Below are 19332 nucleotides of genomic sequence, written 5' to 3'. Positions count from 1 at the left end.
AGTTAGCTAATGACTCACCCTTACACCTTGAAATTAAAACATGGTGAGTAATGTTTGCAGCCAACGCAGTTTATAACTTACAATTTGTCTGTTTCAGTGAGGCAGTAATCAAGTTCTGCTCTCCCCGTGTGTGCTGCCTCGACGAGGAGAGCATTCAAAGCTTCACACACCTGAGTGATGGTTTCTATTATGAAACGTGCTTCTGTTCGAAATGCAGAACTCTGAGGAGGGAAACGGCATACCAGCCTTGTCAGTAGATAATAGTGAGCGTTGAATGAGCAGCAGAGGCATGTTTTATGCTGCATGAGTGATTTTTGACATTTTCCGTACGTCTCCATCCCTTTTATTTATATATTTCTTTTGACTGCGAAAGTCTTGAAATCTGTTGTAACTGTGACATGACTTCAAGCTGCTGCCGTTCTTAGAGAAGAAGAAGAAGTCAAAAAGCAGAATGTCACAGCCGCTGTTTCAAGTCTGCAGGGGGCGACTGCTCGAAACTCTAAAATTAGATTTTGGGTGGTGCACTTTAAGGCAGCGAACCATAGCCAAATAACAGAGGTTGCAAGAGGTTCATGAAATAATTACATCGATTGACAATTCAGTCATTAAAAATGTATTTTGACATATTGCTGCGCCTTAAAGCTGCATTGTTATCATGCTTCGTATCCTTGGAGATTTACTGAAATAACCTTGTGAGTGCTCCCATCAAAATCCAGTTTAAGCCTCTAGACACTGGTATCTGTCTGGCATCGCTGGAGACAGACAAATGATTAAAACACTTCCGCTCACATTACATGTACATTAAAGGTATTTAGCACTTGCTCTTATCCAAAGCAAATTATGATGAGGGCAGCGGTAAAATCGGCTGAGGCTCGAGCTGATGGAGCCTTGATAATAGATCCAAGCAAACACTCTTGTAATATGAGGACGCTTCAGAAAAGTTCAGCAGGAAAGAAATTAGAGGGAGAACAGGTTGATAGCGAGGAAGATCAGATTGAGACAGGAGCATATTTGCGGGGGGATATGGCAGAGAAGGCTGCGATACAAGTAGGAGCGGGAGACGTGAGGTATTTCGTGAAGAGACTTATAAGCTCACAATGGGAGGGAATGACTGTGCTGTCCTGACAGAGATGGAGTCAGGCATATGGGTGGAGTAAGGACCTGACTTTTAATGACAGGGCAGACTCAGACGTGGACATAAAGTTTTGGAGTGGTGATTTGATTTGTTTGTGCCGCAGTGAGAGTGAAGTACGGCGCCACCCGCAAATGACGCGGACCGCGTTAGAGCGTTTTTTAAACCTAACAGCTAGTTTAACGGCTCTCTGAGAGTCTCTCAATCAAGATCAAGCCGCCGTCGTGGAGTAAAGTGCAGTGTTTGTTGCGGCGCTGCAGATGCTTCCCGCTTCTTTTCCACACAGGACAACACATCGTATGAGTCACCATGTAAATCGGATGGAGGGTTTGATCACTCGAGGGGGGAGTGCGTTATTGGATACAAACTGTTTCAAATCGGTGTATTTTGAATGGAATAACAATACAGCCCTCCTGAATGGAATAACAACACAGCCCCTCCGTGGTAATGAAAGACTCCAACTACTATCTTGACAGTAATTACCCATCTATAGTGATTCATTTGGGGAAAAAAGGCAGCAGACAATTAGTAGTTAACTGCAAGGTGGCGTCACACAGGCAAAAATGTGTTTCCTTGTCAGAAAGGAAGTTGACACTGAAGAATGGAGAGAGAATACAAGCTGTAATTTATTGTGTTTAAGGACACGCTGGCACAGTTGTCCCACTGTTTAAGGCGCCATTTACATGTTGAATGAGTATTGTGTTTGGTTGTGTTTGGAGGAGTACAATCTGCAGCTGATTATTCTAAAGTCAGTCACGTTCCCACTTTGGTCCACACGTCGGTATCTCAGCGACTGCTGGATGGATCGGCATGACATTTGACATTTCTATCCTTGACCCTGGGACTTTTCCTCTGGCACCGTCACATTCATGTTCACCACAAGATGAATTGAAAAAACTGCGGGGAGGCCTTTGCTCGCCATATTTCCATCTAGTAGGATTGGCCCATTTGATGAATATTTTGTTAATTTAATGGCCTGTCTGAAAAACAAAGACAACCAAAAACCAACGGCAGAGCAAGGCAGCAAGGGAAAACAGTGAGTAGAGCCGTAATACCTTCATATCTACACGGTACAGCAAGGGTTTCTTTCAACTAAACCAGAGTTGGTGACTGTGGAACAATGGAAAGATGGACCAAGGTAGTTTTGGTCAGGTGAATTTGGTTTCTGTCAAGTTTAGATGAGGTGTTAAGGCTGTTAAGCTAGGCTAAGCTGCTCTGAAGGCAAGAAACTTGAATTCAGCTGCACATCCTTTTTCATTGATTAAAAACAGGTGAAAGAATATAAATCCTTGTGACATTCTGTGAAATGTTTGTGTTTATTTATTAGACTAAAACAAAGCTAAGAGCACTTGTGTAACATGTTGAACTCAAGCCTCTCCTGAAGAAGAGAGGCGAACATGTTTAAACATTAAGTCACCATATAAAATTACAAATACATTCCTGAAAAATAGGTTAAATTCACCAGTTATGATGAATCGTAAGAGATGTATACGTTGGTTTCCAGTCCTAAACACTTCACAGAACGAATCCAGTTACTGTATAGAATCAGTCTTCTCAGTTGGAACTCCCCGGCCCCTGGTAGAATCAGCAGTCGACGGTTGTCGGGCTGGTGGTGGCTGGTATAAGGAGTATATTCAAATAGTGTCGCCCAATTTAACAATTCGGCGGCCATCATCAGGTCAAAATCTTAATTGGTGGTTCCCAAACGAGTGCCTGCAAAACCAAGAACACACCCATCAGCCAGAGCCGATGTTTATATTTAGTGCAAATTAGCAAATGGTAGCATGCAAAGATACAAACTAAGATGGTAAGCAGGGTAAATATCACTCTGCTAAACATCAGCATGTTGTCTTTGTCACTGAGAGCACATCAGCAAGTCGACTACTAATATTAGCATTTAGCTGCAACAATGACACTCTTGTTTTTCTTTCATTATTATTATTATGATAATAATAATTCAATTTACCATTATATGAATGAGGAAGGCAGAAAATCCCCAGAAGCTGCCAGCCAAGCTTCTATGCTTGAATAATCACTTAAGTGGATAATTCGTTTTCCAAATAATTAGCAGATAATGTTCTGTGATGTTATTAGCAGTCAGATTAAGTCATCCACATCAAACAGCAAACGGTTACCGAGCATCGTTCGGTTGCATCAGACTTGACTGGTCTCTTGACTGGAGCAGGTGTTTCTCTGTCATAGTTGCTGTAACATTTTATATCCACATTGAAATTGATATGAAGAAAAATATCAGGAGTCTGGGTGCTTCAGTGTGGTTCAGGGACACCACTGCAGCTGCACAACGCTGGAGGCATTGAGCTTAAATGACATGAACCTTTCATTCATTAAAACCTCAAGAATATCCATTCAGACTGAGATGAAAAGCTCAATTCTATGTCTGAATCGTTAAATTGATATTTGATCGATTGCCTCCCACTGAAATCTCACTGCAGAGATACATGCTCAGCCTTGTCCTGTGGCCTGTTAACAGCCCAGCACCTTGAATACGTGTGTGTATACAGAGTGTAATCACATGGTACATAACGCTTACCTAATTGCCAGATGTAAATTCTAATGTTGGGACCTCCGACATGTTCAAGTTGTGCTGTGGCAAAACAAACACCTCTCCACTTTTAGTTTTGAATAAAGTAGTTCATAAAAAGACTGGGAAGGCCAGAACAGTCGTCGGTGACGGCACGCTGTCCAGTCATGGCCACATCTGCTCGACAGCCATTTCGGTGGTCACAGAGCGTGTCCCGTCATCAGCGTCACAATCACATCTACAGTTTATGTCACATCTGATGTTTGTTGTTCATCCTCGACGAAAGCCATCTGCATCAAACACTGTTTATGTTCTCTGGCAGCGGGGTTTTTTTTGGGGTGAAAATGACACATTTTCCTTTATAAGGATGTCAGCTGTGCTATTTGGTCCTCGCATAACAGCACAGTGGGATGTTTTCAGCCCTATTCATACTGAAACACCGGGTGTCGTGGAGTAATGTGAGGCTCAGCACATTTAAGTGATTTCTGAGCGTCCTCCAAAGGCTCTGGTGGTGACATCTCCTCTGACGACCTCAGTGTGAGCATTTAAACAGAAACAAATCACATCGTCACTGCTTCTGTTGAGTCTTTGAATTGCTTTGAGATACCGTTCAAATTCTACAGATACTAATCAGTGGCATTGTGCGGCCTAATTCATTTTTCTCATTCATTTCCATCCCAGCTTTTAGTCTCATACAATTATGTTAAAGGTTTTTGTGACTCAGAACTTTGTCCGCCTTTTGATTTATTAACGTTAATCAAGTAATGACAAAATACATTTAAATGTCATTAGTCAAAATGGGTGATTAAATAATGCAGGAAAGAATGTTAAGAAGATTATAAATAAATCAGAGTCAGAATTTGATTTAAAGGAGAACTTCGGTCGATTTAAACATGCAGCTTCATTGCTCAAGCTACCCTTGACTTGCCAGTACCGAAGACGCTAACAAATTTGGTCCAGCCATTACAGAGCTCCTTGAACGGAGACTTAGCATTGAACGCTAACAGCATGGGGTCAGAACTTTACACTGGGTTTTAAGCGTCTTAACATGCTCCACATCTCACACCAAAAGTTATGCAACATCAGCAGACACCTTAGAACACAGCACTGTAGCGTGTATGACTCAAACTGAATAAAAAAGTAGTTAAAACAGTGTGTTTGTGCAAGGAGCCACGTACCTGTTTGTTGACATCGGCGTCTTCCGGTAGCTAGACCAAACTAGCATATCCATCGAGTGTGCACTTAACAGGCTTAACAGGCTATTGTAAGGCTCATGGCTCATGACAGGCTGTAACATGGACATGTACATAATGAACATAAACACAAAAATGCTGGAATACGTTTCCGTCTCCGCCAGTGAGGGAGTAAGTGCAAGCTCGACGGATTGACTAGTTTGGTCTAGCTACCGGAAGACGCCGATGTCAACAAACAGGTAAGTAGCTGCTTGCACAAACACACTGTTTTAACTACTTTTTTATTCATTTTGAGTCATACACGCTACAGTGCTGTGTGCTAAGGTGTCTGCTGATGTTGCATAACTTTTGATGTGAAATGTGGAGCATGTTAAGACGCTTAAAACACAGTGTAAAGTTCTGACCCCATGCTGTTAGCTGTCAAGGCTAAGTCTCCGTTCCGGAGCTCTGTAATGGCTGGACCAAATTTGTTCGCGTCTTCGGTACTGGCAAGTCAAGGGTAGCTTGAGCAATGAAGCTGCATGTTTAAATCGACCGAAGTTCTCCTTTAAGGCCAAGTAGGTTTTTCAAATACAAGGAATTAGCCTCGGTACACTGGTGCATAGCAGTAACCATGTTATGAGAAAATGTTGAATGAAGATTAATGTAAATCGAGCATCAGTGGAAAATAGAACACTGACAATAACACATGAACAGATATTAGTAAGCAATGAAAACAATATGTACAACATGACAAGAATTTAAGGCTGCTGTGAGTGTTTTTATTAAAATAGATGTTAAATAGCTCTTTATTCCAACAGTTCTACTGTTATAGAGTGTTTGGTCAGTAACCCAAATCTCTCCTCATCCTGCTCATGCAGTAAAAGAGAAAAGGCCTATACTACCAAACAGGTCGAGCGATGAAATACGCTTGAAGAAAAAGGAAGGGACGAAAAGAGGTGCATCAAGGAAAAGGAGTCGTGCAAGTGTGGTGACATAGAGAGGAGGGAGCGGATTGCAGCTTTGAGTAACAGAGATATACAGTTTTGTGCAGTAACATATTCCAGTTGGTAAACAAATACATGAATATAACCACAGAGGTGATGATTTAAACGCTTGATTACTGTTGTTAAAGTTAATGGTTATTCATGTTATTTAGATGTATGCATGTAGGAAAGTTTGGAAAAGGATCATCAGTTTCTTTCATCTCTACTGACTGTGATGATGCTGTACATAAATATTCCAGAAAATGTATTTAAGTATATAAGTTTATATATATATATATATATATATATATATATATATATATATATATATATACACACATATATATCCAACAAATATCCTTTTACTCTTTGTGAGCTAATCTGTTATCATCTCCTGTCATGGAGGTACCACAGTTGGGAAGCATTTGCACAGATCCCTGCTCCAGGGTCTTGAGCCTCCCAAAGGTCTTCATTATTGAGGACTTAGTGCCACTGGCTTTTAGTCATCAAGGACTCTGGCTTCTCCTCCTGGGCGCTGGGACATTAACGTTTTCCACCGTGGAGACTCCTTCCTCGCAGTCAAGGATACGCTATGCTGCAGAGGTGATGTAGGGCCTCGGCTTGGTGGCCAAAAACGTGCTTTATGCAGCCTGGAAATGATGCCACCGAGGCCCACTGCGCCGACAGCAGGGAGAGCAGTGTGTTTTTAAGTCTCATCAGCAGCAGGGATACATGCACTTAAAAAGCACAGAAAAGAGGCTGAAGAAAAGGATGAGGGTTCAGAGCACGACACAGAATAAATTAGATCAAGTTAGCATCAAGCTCTTTGTGGAATAAGATAATACGATTTTATAAGATTTGAGCTGGATGGCACCATGAGGAGTTGGGCTTTCCTGAAAGTTTTAACTATTACTTTTCAGCTGCAAACACTTTCAGTGCTCCTAATAAGACTTGACTTCACATCACATGCAGGGTTCTACAGTGTTGCACATGAACATCTGTGCAGCCTTTCGTGTAACTTTTGGTTTCTGTCAGGCCACAACCAAACATTTTCAACCGAACTGAATGACATGTTTTCTCTCTTCTCTTTTTTTCTAATGTTCATAATCCAGGTGTGGCAGTGTGGCGGCAGTGTTGAGGTCCTGCCCTGTGCCCGCATCGCCCACATAGAGCGCGCTCATAAACCCTACACCGAGGACCTGACATCTCATGTGCGGCGAAACGCCCTCAGAGTTGCAGAAGTTTGGATGGATGAGTTTAAGAGTCACGTCTACATGGCCTGGAATATTCCCATGGAGGTGAGTGATCATGGAAATAGTGACGTCTTTCTCATTGTATTTTATTTACGATGTCACCTTGGCAACACAATATGGGCAATTATCTGTCTAGTCATTAATAAAACAACATCATTATTTTTGTTTTGTTTCTTGCCTTTAATTGGTGCATGCAGCTTTATTTGTTTTTATTTAAAGTTTGAAATGAACTAAGATAGCATCTGGTAATCTGGTTGTGATAAAGCACAACTAAAGCTGTTTAGTGGGATTATCTTTTATAATATTTAAGATTATGTTTTCCAGATGCGTTAGAGCAGAGAAGCAGACAGGAACTAGAGAGAGATGTTGAAATTTGATGACGTTTTCATCTTCAGTTTTTATTAATAGAAGAGTACTGAGCTGTGCTGGACGACCTGAATGAACTGAAGTGAACTGATAACAAAGCTCCTGTATTGATTTGCATGGGGAGGTGGTTACCAGTGATGGGAAGACAGGTTTGAGAAAACTGAACTAGTGTGAACTAAATAGTGGTATTTTCTGTTTGTCTTCATTTTTGTTGATTATTATTTGACCTTGTTTTTTTTTATAAATATTAAGTATTGGCTTTTGAACCCCAGGTGGACTGGGTGGTGCGATGGGCAAATAATTTCCCAGTCTGGGATCATTAAAGTAATTCTATTCTATTCTATTCTATTCAGCTAATGTGGATCCTTTTAAATAAAAACATATAAATTAAATAAATACAGTCAAGCTGATACAGTTAAATACCCCTGTCTGAGTTGAAGAATTTACAAAATGTCAATGACAGTGATCTGTTGATCTTTACACATCCAGATCGTGTCTTACTAACAATAACGTCACTCCTCAAACCATGACCTTGAAATGGACATAAAAGAGTTTGTGTGTAACTGACCACAATATCCCAGTTACATTACAAGATCCATCCAAAGCTGTCTTTCGGTTTCTCAGTTTTATAGACAGCGGCGATGAAAAACCATCTATGCTTTCAACTAAATCTTCAGTATGTACATGTGTCCTATTTGTCAAATGTCACATATGTCAGCCAGCTACAGGTAGAACTGACAGAACTGTTGAGGCAGAAAAGAAAGAAAACACCTCAAATGTGAACAAGCCAACTGTACGTGTCATGCTATAAAAATGTTGCAGTAGAGCACATCTGAGTAGATTGCACTATTGATTGTTTGTCTAATCCCTAATAGGAACATCATGTCAACAAGATGAGCTTCTTTCATTTGTCAGAGCTTGATTTATAGCTTTTGAAGTTACCTGTAATGTTGCAGCCGTTTGTGTCGTGATTCACGGGGAGCGTTCATACACAAGTCCAAGGCTGATGTGAAAGAATGACGCAGAAACAGACGGTCAGACGATACAGTCTTAAATTTACAGGACCAACAGGCAGCTTCACTCTGCAGCCGCCTAATCTCAGTGTTACAGGGTTGAGTGTCATCTGTTAATCAGCTGCTGTCCTCCCGTCGCAGATGTTTAGTTGAATCAGGCCCCTGACATCTCCACAAGGCTCACATTTGATTAGTTCTTATCACTTACAGAATGGCCTGAATTAAATATGTGTCACAGAATTAATAAATATGTAATAGTACTCAATAAAATAGTCTAAAACTGCAACACTAGCTTTTATAAAGTTAAAGTTTTAAGAAGAATAAGAGAAACTTTTGGGATTACAGCTGTCAGTCGATGCAAAATGATTAGTGATTTAGAAATAAAAGATGACGTGCAGAGAAATAAGGAGAATTATTGAAGCTATGTATTTTTCAGCAGAAATGCAATCAATTTGATTCTTTTCAATCTCTTCGCTCGAGGCTTATTGTTTGAGATGTCGATTAAAACATCTGCAGTGTCAACAACTCTTACTTTTACTAAACGAAACGAGCCATTTATGCTACAAGCAGCTGCATTAGTGTTAAATTTCAGTGTTTTCCGTCGACATTGATGTTTATTTCATCTTCAGCTGTAGTCGGTAAATTAAGATAAATAATCATCTGTGTCATCCGAGGTTAAATGTAGCATTCCTCAAAGGCGATGTCAAATATTTGTTCGCTGACGCTTTTTTTCTTCGCCCGCATAATCTGTTTGAATATGTAAATCCACGTTATGAATAGATGAACATCTGCAGGCAATTCATTCAGTCAATAATGAGGCGTTTAACGCAGTCTGTACTCAAGAAGCATGAAATTTAGCCCCAGCTTTAGCCCCATGAATTAACTACACAGCAAAATTGTCAGTGTTAATTTACCTCTGAGAGTGTGAAAATCAACATTGTGCCAGTGTTCATATTAACTCCGAGTTCACTTTTTGATGTTTTTTGTGCAGCGGAGAGCCCCGTCAGCAGCATTTGCGCCCACTTCAGCCTTTTCAGTTATTAAACAGGAGGCATCAGTGACATTAGATGAGATCCAGTGGATGACATGGGGCGGGTGGTAGCATGCTGTGGGTGAGACAGTAATCAGATCCATTACTTAAAGATCCACTCCACACATGTATAAAGGCAAAGTCTCTAATGTGTGCCTGACATGGCTTTTGCGGGGAAATCCACATTGAAATCCTAAAAAAATGCCACCCCTTCCTTCTCCCTCCAGAATAAATATTTTCCATTTCACACGTTTCACCGATTAACACAAGTTGTCTCTTAATTCACTGCCCATTCTCGGTGTATGTGCACCGGAGGCTTCAAGTTTCCACGTCACACTTGTGTTGGCTGAATATTGGACTGGAGTTGGCTTCACAACTATTTATGATGTCATCATCATTTAAATGAGCACAGAGGAAATGTACAGATCATGCTATGAATGTGAAAACAGCCTTCTAGTGACAACCTCTGAACATGCATCGTTACACAGTGGAGCTCAAACTTACAACTGAAGGAACAAGAAGAAGTCAGTAACAATAACAGTATGCAAAGCTACTGAGTTTCAGTTCATACTTAAACTGGCAATAGACCTGTTTTTTTTTCTTTATGGTATGGTTATGGAGTTAAATGTTGATTGACACCATCTGCATTTAGATTGGTACCCTATGAACCGCGTTATTTGGTCTGTCACCGGCATAAATCTGGTCTGATAATGAAGGTTGACCGATCATGCAGTCGGGCTGGCACCAGTTCTGTCTACGTTTACGTCTCATTTGATGACTGAATAATTGAATAAACTCGCATTTTGTCTTGTGCTGTTGGCAGTTGCTTCTCTGAGGAAAACAGAAAACAATCTGGTCGTCTTGCAACAGTGGCACCGACAACAGTACTACTTTTTAAGTAAAAAGTACTTTAGTATCAAAAGTAAAAGTACTTATTCTGTGTAGAATCTGCCCCTATTGATAATGTGTATTATTATGTATGACTTTATTAGATTGTTACTGATGCATTCATGTGTAACTCTGTGGTTGTAGCTGGTCTATACTAGCTGGAGCTTATTTACTAAGTGAGCTAACTAAGAGATGATTAACGTCACAGGAAAGGGAAAAAAAACATAGTTCTGATACAACATTCTGTGTTCATCTGGGGGATTTTTCATTGATCTTTGCTATTTGAGAAATATTGGATGATTATTCCTCTTTGGGTCGCAAACAGTTTAGAGGGGAAATGTCTCTTTGGTGGAACAGCTAACGACCCATACACATTTTAAGTCAGCACACAAACTACAATGTTTTTTAAATACAAGTCAAATATGTCGGGAGCCACTGCTTTAATCGCAACAGTAATGAGTTTACCATGCTCTTCTATGTACAATCTCAATCAGAAAAGTAACCAGTAACAACAATAACCAGAGGAATGCATTATAGTATTACGGTGAAAAGTAGATTTTCATGATTAATGTTGGACCATCATGTAACTGACCAATCAAGCTGGTGTGATGTCACAGCCATGTCGATTGGGACTTGTGTTGTTGCTGTTGTGTCTGAAAGGTTTAAGTAATAGACTTTCGCCAAGTGCCAGGGTTTGTATCTTAAAGGGATATTCTGGTGTAAATTTAATCCATGGTCTAACACACCGTGAAACTGTGTTAGACTCCCTCTCGAGAGATCAAGTTAGCAGACCGCTAATTTACGGAGTTTTATCAACCTCAGAAACGACCGCACGACAACAATATATTGCAGTAAATGGGTCCAAATATAAACCGCCACCAAAAAGCCACAAATAATGCTCAGAACAGCACCAAACTTCAGCAACAGTACAAATGGGGTCTCAGCACATAGTCCGGGGCATCTAACCTTCGCTAGCTTAGCTATATTTTTTAAGTTTTTTTTCCCTGAGTCGCCAAGTCGCCCTGACATTACAAAACATGACTGGTCAGTTGTAATGATGGTCTTGTGATATTTCACCAACACGACGGTATCAGGTTGTGCACTTGCGTGATGAACAAGCGCCTCAAAATACCTCCCTGTTAAGTAGAGTAATAGGTTACTCCCGTCACTGGCGTCATTAAACTAGTCTGGCATGTGGGGCTGTGTGATGTGGCAGCTCGGATAGTGGACGGTTTTCAAGTCAGAGGAGGAGAAACATCAAAACGCCATAGAAGCTTTTCAAATACATGACAAATGGCTGCACAATGGTCCTCAATGGCCCATTATCTGATTTGCTTTTCCACAAGCCTCTGTTAATCGATTTGAAGCTTTGTGTGAATCTGTGTACTTTTATCTCTCTCCGCCACTCTCTCAGGACTCGGGGATTGATATCGGCGACATTTCTGAGAGGAAGGCTCTGAGGAAGAGGCTGCAGTGTAAGACTTTCCGTTGGTACCTGGTCAACATGTACCCCGAGATGAGGATGTACAGCGACACCATCGCGTACGGAGTGGTGAGCCGCTGCCCCATCCCCCATCCCCCCATCCCTACTCCCCTCTTCATCCCAAATTTAGTTCTATGTCTGTAAAAGCCAAACAAGGCCAGAGCGTGCCTGAGCAAATCATTCTAATCCCTCGTGTTGGGCTCCGGATGGCTGCTGTCAGGAAACACAAACAGTTTACAGAGCTGCAGAGATGTTGACCCTCTTCTTCTCACTTCAGAAGTTGCTGAACAAATATTTCCTGTCGGATTAACGTGAGGAAATTAGATAAATATATAGATTAACCCAAGCTTACGTTAAATGTAGAGGAGAGTTTTTGCAGCAGAATTTTTTATGAGTCAGAGATGCCAGGAAAAAAAAAAAACTGACAGCCAGCTGGGCATTCTGGCAGTGTTTCTTTTTGCCCATTCCGAGTTGTTTCTCAAACAGCTTTATTTCCACGGTCCTCCCACCTCACATCACTGCGGTGCAACCTAATACACAGTGACACACAGGCCGCAGCAATATGGCACTGCTCTCCGTGTTGTGCAGATGATAGGTACTTATTTTTTTTGGCTTTTGACAAATGGTGGAAGGATACGGCGAGGAAACAGGGCCGACCTCATTACGTTCATTTCTGCAAGTTAGTCGACCTCGTTATTCTATATCTGCGATGGGCATCTGATGGGCCAGTCGGTCGCGGTGGTTTGAGGAGTGTTTGAGGAGTGTTACTCCTGTGTTGATTTCTGTTGGCAAAAAACTTACTTCACACTTCCAAAAGAATATGCTCTAAGTCAAATGTATTCAGTCCTCCCTCATCCTCCTTCTGTTATAAAAAAATGTGGGTGAGGGAGGTGCAGGTGGAGGCCTATTGTCCTGTGCAGCTCTTTATTTTGCTAAGCCATGCCCACGTTAGAGAGGAATACAATCAAATCTGAGGGATTTGATTTAAATCCCTCTTGTAACTATGCCCCGCCTACGTTTCATTCACAAATGCGTCACATAACAGAAGCTGAAGGTGCTGTAAATGTCTGATGTCGTCCCCACAGGTGTCACTGTTGCATATTTGCAAGTTTTCCCACTCTCCGCCGCTAGAAATAGCTCAACTTGAGCAGTTGCAGGGGACCATGTGGATTTACTGATTATCAGATGAAATAGACGTCTCCCGAGCCAATGGGGAGCTGAATCATCCCAAGCTTTGTTCTTCTGATCTCACGTCTTTACCTAATTCCCCCAAGACACACACACATTCCCACACACAAACCACCATCCCTGGAGCTACCTGCAGCGCATTTTCTAACTCGCAATCAGACAGACCTTTGTCATGATGCACATGAATAACCCTCTGGGTCTCAAAGTCTGAGTCATGTTCATCAAGCGTGATGCTCCTGATTTCCATTTTTATAAAGTAAAGATGAATTTAGGAGGATTCAGCGTATGATTCAATCGGCTCCGCTCCAACCGTAATTTCTCCTACATCCTTTAATTTTTTTAATCTGTTTGTGTAAATCCCGGAGAATGAGCTGGGCTGAGCCTACTCCTTTCTCTCTTTTTTTCCTTTTATGAACTCCTGTCCAAATTGACGTAATCTCGGGGAAACATTGTCATATTAACAGCGAGCACCAGAGCAAGCAAAACTCACGGTATGATAATAGTTTCTTTACCCTGTGTGAGAAATAATGTGGCCTACTGCAGAGTTGAAGAGAGCAGGTGGTAGATGCAGCCTCCTCGCTCTCACTGTGTTTTGGCAGTAGATGGTTTCGTCTGTGGATTGGACATCACACATGGTCAGCAATTCTTTTTTACTATTATTCGCAGCCCATCAGCGTTTTTTTTTTTTAAAGCCGCAAAACCTCTCTCCAAGAACACAATCCTCCTCCCTCCTGATATTAAAATTGGGGTGAGGGAGGTTTTTCATTCACCTCGCCAAACGTTTTCAGGTACGCTTTCTCGCTCACTGCGGTGTCTAAGGCTGTTTTTAGGTTCCTTAATAAACACACGGACCATAAATCAGTCAGAGCAACAATCAATAATAGGCACACAAGTACATAATTATAAGAGCAGACTAAAACTTTCAAACATAGATACACACGGTATAATACATAATATACAAACACAGCACAAGATCCATATAACCTACACTGTTACCAGAGATCAGAGATCAGCCAATAGCAGATGGAACAAAAGAGAAAGGGCCGTCTGAAACTCAACATGTAAAGGATATAAATGACCAGTAATAAAAAAATATATTATTTTACAACCATCTTATTAGGATATTCTGTAACAAAGTTGTTGTTTTTTTTATCTCAACTCATCAGTGGTTGAATTTTCATTTTCAAAACAGAACGCAGCGATATTCTTTAAACCATCACTATTTTTCATTTTTCAACACATAGTTTACCCAAAATTCTTTCATCTACCAGAACTTATGAATAACCTCTAACTAATTTAAAGGTTTTGGCCGCGTTTCCCAGATTCGTTAAGAAGCTCTTAAGTGCTAAGATCTTCTTAGGAGCGCTCTTAAGAACGCTGTGAAAGAAGGATGTGTTTCCCAGAGTCGCTCTTAGCTTAAGAAGATCTTTCACTAAGAAGGAAATGTAAGATCGAGCTGACCCACTCTTAACAGCCTTCTTAGCGACCAAATGCTCAGTGATCAAGCCGCGTCAGGGAAATTTATATCCTGCGGACCACTGGTGCAAGAAACATAGGCTAATAGTAGAGAAGAAAAAAAAAAAACTTTTTATTGAATTACACGTTTTAGTTTTCCCACACACACATCTGCATATATGAGTTTATAGCACGACACATACAAAAAGCCAGACAGTTTACATAAATGCATACGTGCGTCAGCACTTCTCCCCACTGGACGTGCTGTCAGACCGAGCAACCCGCTGCAAATTTCCCCTTAGCCCGGAGGTGCAGCTCCTGGCTGTGCTGCGTTTTTACGCAGTGGGGAGCTTCCTGGAGGTGGTGGGGGACGGCACCGGCCTCAGCAAGGCATCGTTGTCACGGAGTGTGGCAGCTGTGACACCGATTCTCCTGCGCCATGCCCGGACCCACATAAAGATGCCCTCCACATGGGACGAGGTCCGCCAGGTCCACCAAGGGTTCCACGCAGTGGCTGGGATCCCCCGGGTGTGGTGGATGGCACCGTCATTCCAATCCACAATCCCTCCCTGGTGGATCTGTGCTCGATCGGCAGAAAGCACTACGCGGCCATCAACACCCAGGTGGTGGTGGACCACAATGGCCTCATCACTGACATCGTCGCCAGGTGGCCAGGAGGCACACACGACAGCTTCATGTGGGCCAACTCAGCTGTGGGGCAGAAGGCTGGCAGAGGAGTGTTTGGTAGGAGCAATGAAGGGAGATTGATTAATGAAACTGAACGGGATACATTGCGTAATGCAGATAAAAAATAGAAATGCCCCGCACCTGAATCCTGGGGAAGGATGATTGGAACCGAGATGAAGGGACGGTTGAACTGCGCCTCGGCAAGCACCAGCTGTCTCCGGTGCAGCTCCAACCTCTCCTGCTTTATCCGGACCATCTCTTCCTGCAGGGCAGTTTGTCGTTCGAGTTGGCCCTCTATCCCCCGCAGCACCACCAGCTTCTTCCTCTCCAGGCGCACCAGCGTCTCGCTGCAGGTGCAGGTCGTTATTGCGGGCCGCCCTGTTACGCCTCCCCGCATGCGGACACCGGGCCCTGCTGGTTGGCGCACAGGGACAGGGCACGGTTGTGGGGGTCGATCTCTCCTGGGGGCATGCACGTCCCTGCTCCGCTCCCGGATGGCTCCTCTTCATCCTCACTTTCTGAGAGCCCCTCGTCCCCCTGAACATCGATGCCCCCACTAATGCCTTCAGAGGCCGTCTTCCTGATGATGGAGAGGACTTTCTCCTCGTCGGGAGTGAGGGTCGTCCCACCCGGTGCTCCACGGGGGTATATATCTTCACCCCCCCCCCACACACACACACACACACACACCCACACCCACACCCACACACACACACACACACGCGTGGCCAAATTGCACCGGTGTGGGGGGACCACGGGGCGCTGTGTGTGACTTATGCGCTGATAAAAAGGTGGGTGATCGATTTGCCTGGCATCGATTGATTCAGTTCAAGCAGGACAGCTTCCACTAAGAACTTCTTAAGAAGCTTCTTTGGCTTGATCTTAAGGTTCTCCTAAGAAGGCAGTTAAGAACGCGTCTGGGAAACACCCGTATCTTAGCGCTCCTTCTTAGCCGAACCCTTCTTAAGAGCCTTCTTAAGTCCTTAAGAACGATCGAATCTGGGAAACGCGGCCTTTGTCTGTAAGCTCATGAAATCTTCTAATCTGTCTTTCTAACATTATATATTTATGATTATAAGCAGCAGCAAAAGTTACAACAAGAGTTCAACACTCAACAAACTCACTTTTCAAGACGGGTGAGGTGATTAAAGGGTCGCACACATTGTGATGGACTTGGATTGTAGATCACAGAGGTCTGCATCTGGTGGTGTTGTGCATTCTCAAAGTGAAAAAAACATTCCTCACATGGTATCAAAGGTTCACATGAACTTAAAACGTCTTCATGCTTTTACCTGAATGGGAATGATATGTGTCTGTTCGTGCGTGCAGACTCTGTCAAAATCCTGATTTGATCCCCTGACAGTTCATACTTTTGTTTTGTTTATTCTTTGTCTGTCAGCTGAAAAACTCCCTGAAGAATGATCTGTGTCTGGACCAGGGGCCCGACAATGACAACACGCCCATCCTGTATCTCTGTCACGGGATGACACCTCAGGTTAGAGCTCTCTCTCTCTCTCTCTCTCTCTCTCTCTCTCTCTCTCTGTCTCTCTCTCTCTCTCTCTCTCTCTCTGTCTCTCTGTCTCTCTGTCTCTCTCTCTCTCTCTCTCTCTCTCTCTCTCTCTCTCTCTCTCTCTCTCTCTCTCATATCACTCCATTTGTGTTATTTCCATCTTGGGTTTGTCTGACTCAATAAACACCTTTTCCATCTCAGAGAAAAATAACTTGCCTTTTCTCCTCTTTCAGATCAAATCAAACTCAGTAGCTTTACCCTCATAAACAGGTTTTATATTTTGGCCCTTTACAGAAACAGTCCTCCATTTTTTTAGATACATATTAAACTCTTCTCCATTTTTCATACGACTCCAGTAAGGACTGACACGTCCCCAATGAATCCAGCTCAGAACGAAATGCTGCAATATTAACACAAAGTTAGATGCAACATGAACGTTTGTTTTCTATCTGCAGCTGTCCTGGGTTTAATATCAAAAGGTTTATTTTCTTGATATCACACATATTCATTTTTCTTCAAATTGATATTCAGTTTATTTTGCTCATTTCAGTGTATAATTCCCCCAAACAACTGTACAAGACAAAAAAAAATCCCTTACAAAAAAACTTAAATTACCTGCTCCTTTCATCATAACAACATGAGATACTGTGGATACAGATGATCATAGCTTTGTTGATCGCCATTTTCTTTTCACAAATCGCATATAAATTCAACAATGAACACTCAGCTACATCAGTAACATCTTAGCATAAATGTTACTCATCAAGGCCTAATTTTTTCTTTTTTCGTTATAAATGTTACTAAACTGAATAATATTTGAGCAGCATTTTGAGCAAAGTATTTCCACAGTTTCACTCCATGTACTGAAATACACATCCTCTATAAAGTAGTATGTGTAAAATGGAGTTTTGAAATTAAATTTCCTTCTCTGATTCTCATCTTTTGATCTTCAAAGAAACATATTACATATTATAATTTTATTTTGGTTAACTGCTAGTATAGATTAATATTCTTTAATGCTAAAACAAACACATCAGTTTTCTCATTCTGTCCAGTGCTGCAGCTACAACTTCTGTAGTAGGTCCTGTTGCTTTTTGGCCCTCCCCCAAAGTTCTCGGTCTCCTCTGATTGGTCAGCTCACACATGCCCAAGCCAGCATTGAAAAAACAGAGAAGCCGTGTTAGGTCAATTCTCACATGCCTTACCAGCCACTAGGAACAACATTGTGTATATGTGTGACATAGTGATGTAGTGTGATGTCACAAAGTCACAGAATTAAAAGCTGAAGAGGCGTTTCAGGTGCAGTGTTTTCTGTGGGCGTGAGGAGCTTCCCTTGATGTTGACTTTTTAAAGATGCAATTTTTAAGCAGTTTGGTTCATTCATTTTAGTACATTCAAAGTACTAAAAGTTAGCATGCTAACCAGCTAACCCCGGCCCATCCAGGTCCAAAGCTCCTGTGGAAACGGTGGAAACACCAGCACTCCCCCAGTCCTCCAGGCTCTTGGTCCAGACTGCTATCTGCACAGCTAACTAGCTAACGGTAGCTACAGTAAGCAGCAGTTGGTTATTCAAGTGACTGACTGCCAGAGGATGTAACATTTTATACCTTCTCAAGGGAAAGAATCAAAAACAGCCTCTATATATTTTCATGTAATAGTCTGTTTCTGCCTTCACATAAATCTAAATCTTTATATTTCAACACATTTGACTTGTTAAACAGTGCGTTGGTATGTCCCTTCACAAGGATTAAGGATTAAGTCAGCCCGACAGACATCAGATTTGTTTCTTGCTTGCTTATTATATGTGCTTTCCATCAGTCAGTGTCTGTGTCTTTGCACTCCTTGTTCAGGATATATCTCAGCCCAAATAACAGGGTGTTTAAGTGATTTCAAATGTTAGCACAGCTTGATTAGCATTTACTTTCTCCAGCCTTTTTCCAGCTCCTATTGATCCCTCCATCCCATTATGTCTGAGCAGATTGTTTAACCTTGCCGTGGCAGCTGTAAAGTTGTTGCATGGAGTGAGGCTTGATCCTCGCATTATCCTCCTGAAATCAAGTCAATTTATTGGACGTTTCACAGACATTGTGCCTGTATTGATATTTACATCAAGCTGAGACTTTTTCCTTATAAAAACCCACAAGTCGACATCTGCTGCCCGCTCTGAGACCCTGAAAAGTTTAAACTTGCTAATAATAAATCTGTTGCCATAAATCTCTCGTAAATCCAGACATATCAAACAAAGGATGGGAGTAGCAGCCGCGTTCCTAATGAGATTATGGATCTCCTCTGCAAGACAAATCCAGTCTGCTCTATTTTTATGTTCCAGCGTTACATCATCGAGTGGAATTAGTCCCTGGATTGCTTCTATGATCATACAAAATGATGTTTGCTGTATGTAGTCATGCCAGCTGTACTTGTGTAGAGCTACACTCTGTGTCGGAGGTTCTGCGGTAAATATTAAAAGACCTCAAAGAAAAAATTGCACAGGCACTCATGAAAAGAATGGAAACGACAAAGCTTTACAATCCACAACACGTGACCGACTTCACAAGAGCGTGTTGTCGGCAAACATACAGCACAGAACAGAATTACAACACACCAACTTAAGCACAGCAACAATAAGA

The 19332-nt window shown here is 42.0% G+C and overlaps 1 protein-coding gene across 1 annotated transcript in view; it reads left to right on the top strand.

The window, feature by feature from the left end:
- The window catches only part of galnt18b (UDP-N-acetyl-alpha-D-galactosamine:polypeptide N-acetylgalactosaminyltransferase 18b), a 94085-nt gene that overhangs the window by 65885 nt on the left and 8868 nt on the right, over window positions 1-19332 (top strand). The window contains exons 7-9 of the mRNA XM_030415096.1: window positions 6945-7130; window positions 11797-11934; window positions 16595-16690. Of these exons, the coding sequence (XP_030270956.1) occupies window positions 6945-7130; window positions 11797-11934; window positions 16595-16690 (420 nt within the window). The remainder of the gene's footprint in view (window positions 1-6944; window positions 7131-11796; window positions 11935-16594; window positions 16691-19332) is intronic.

The sequence above is a fragment of the Sparus aurata genome, chromosome 4 (genome assembly GCF_900880675.1).
Source record: "Sparus aurata chromosome 4, fSpaAur1.1, whole genome shotgun sequence".
Lineage (NCBI taxonomy): Eukaryota > Metazoa > Chordata > Actinopteri > Spariformes > Sparidae > Sparus > Sparus aurata.
This window is presented reverse-complemented; position numbering and strand designations above follow the sequence as displayed.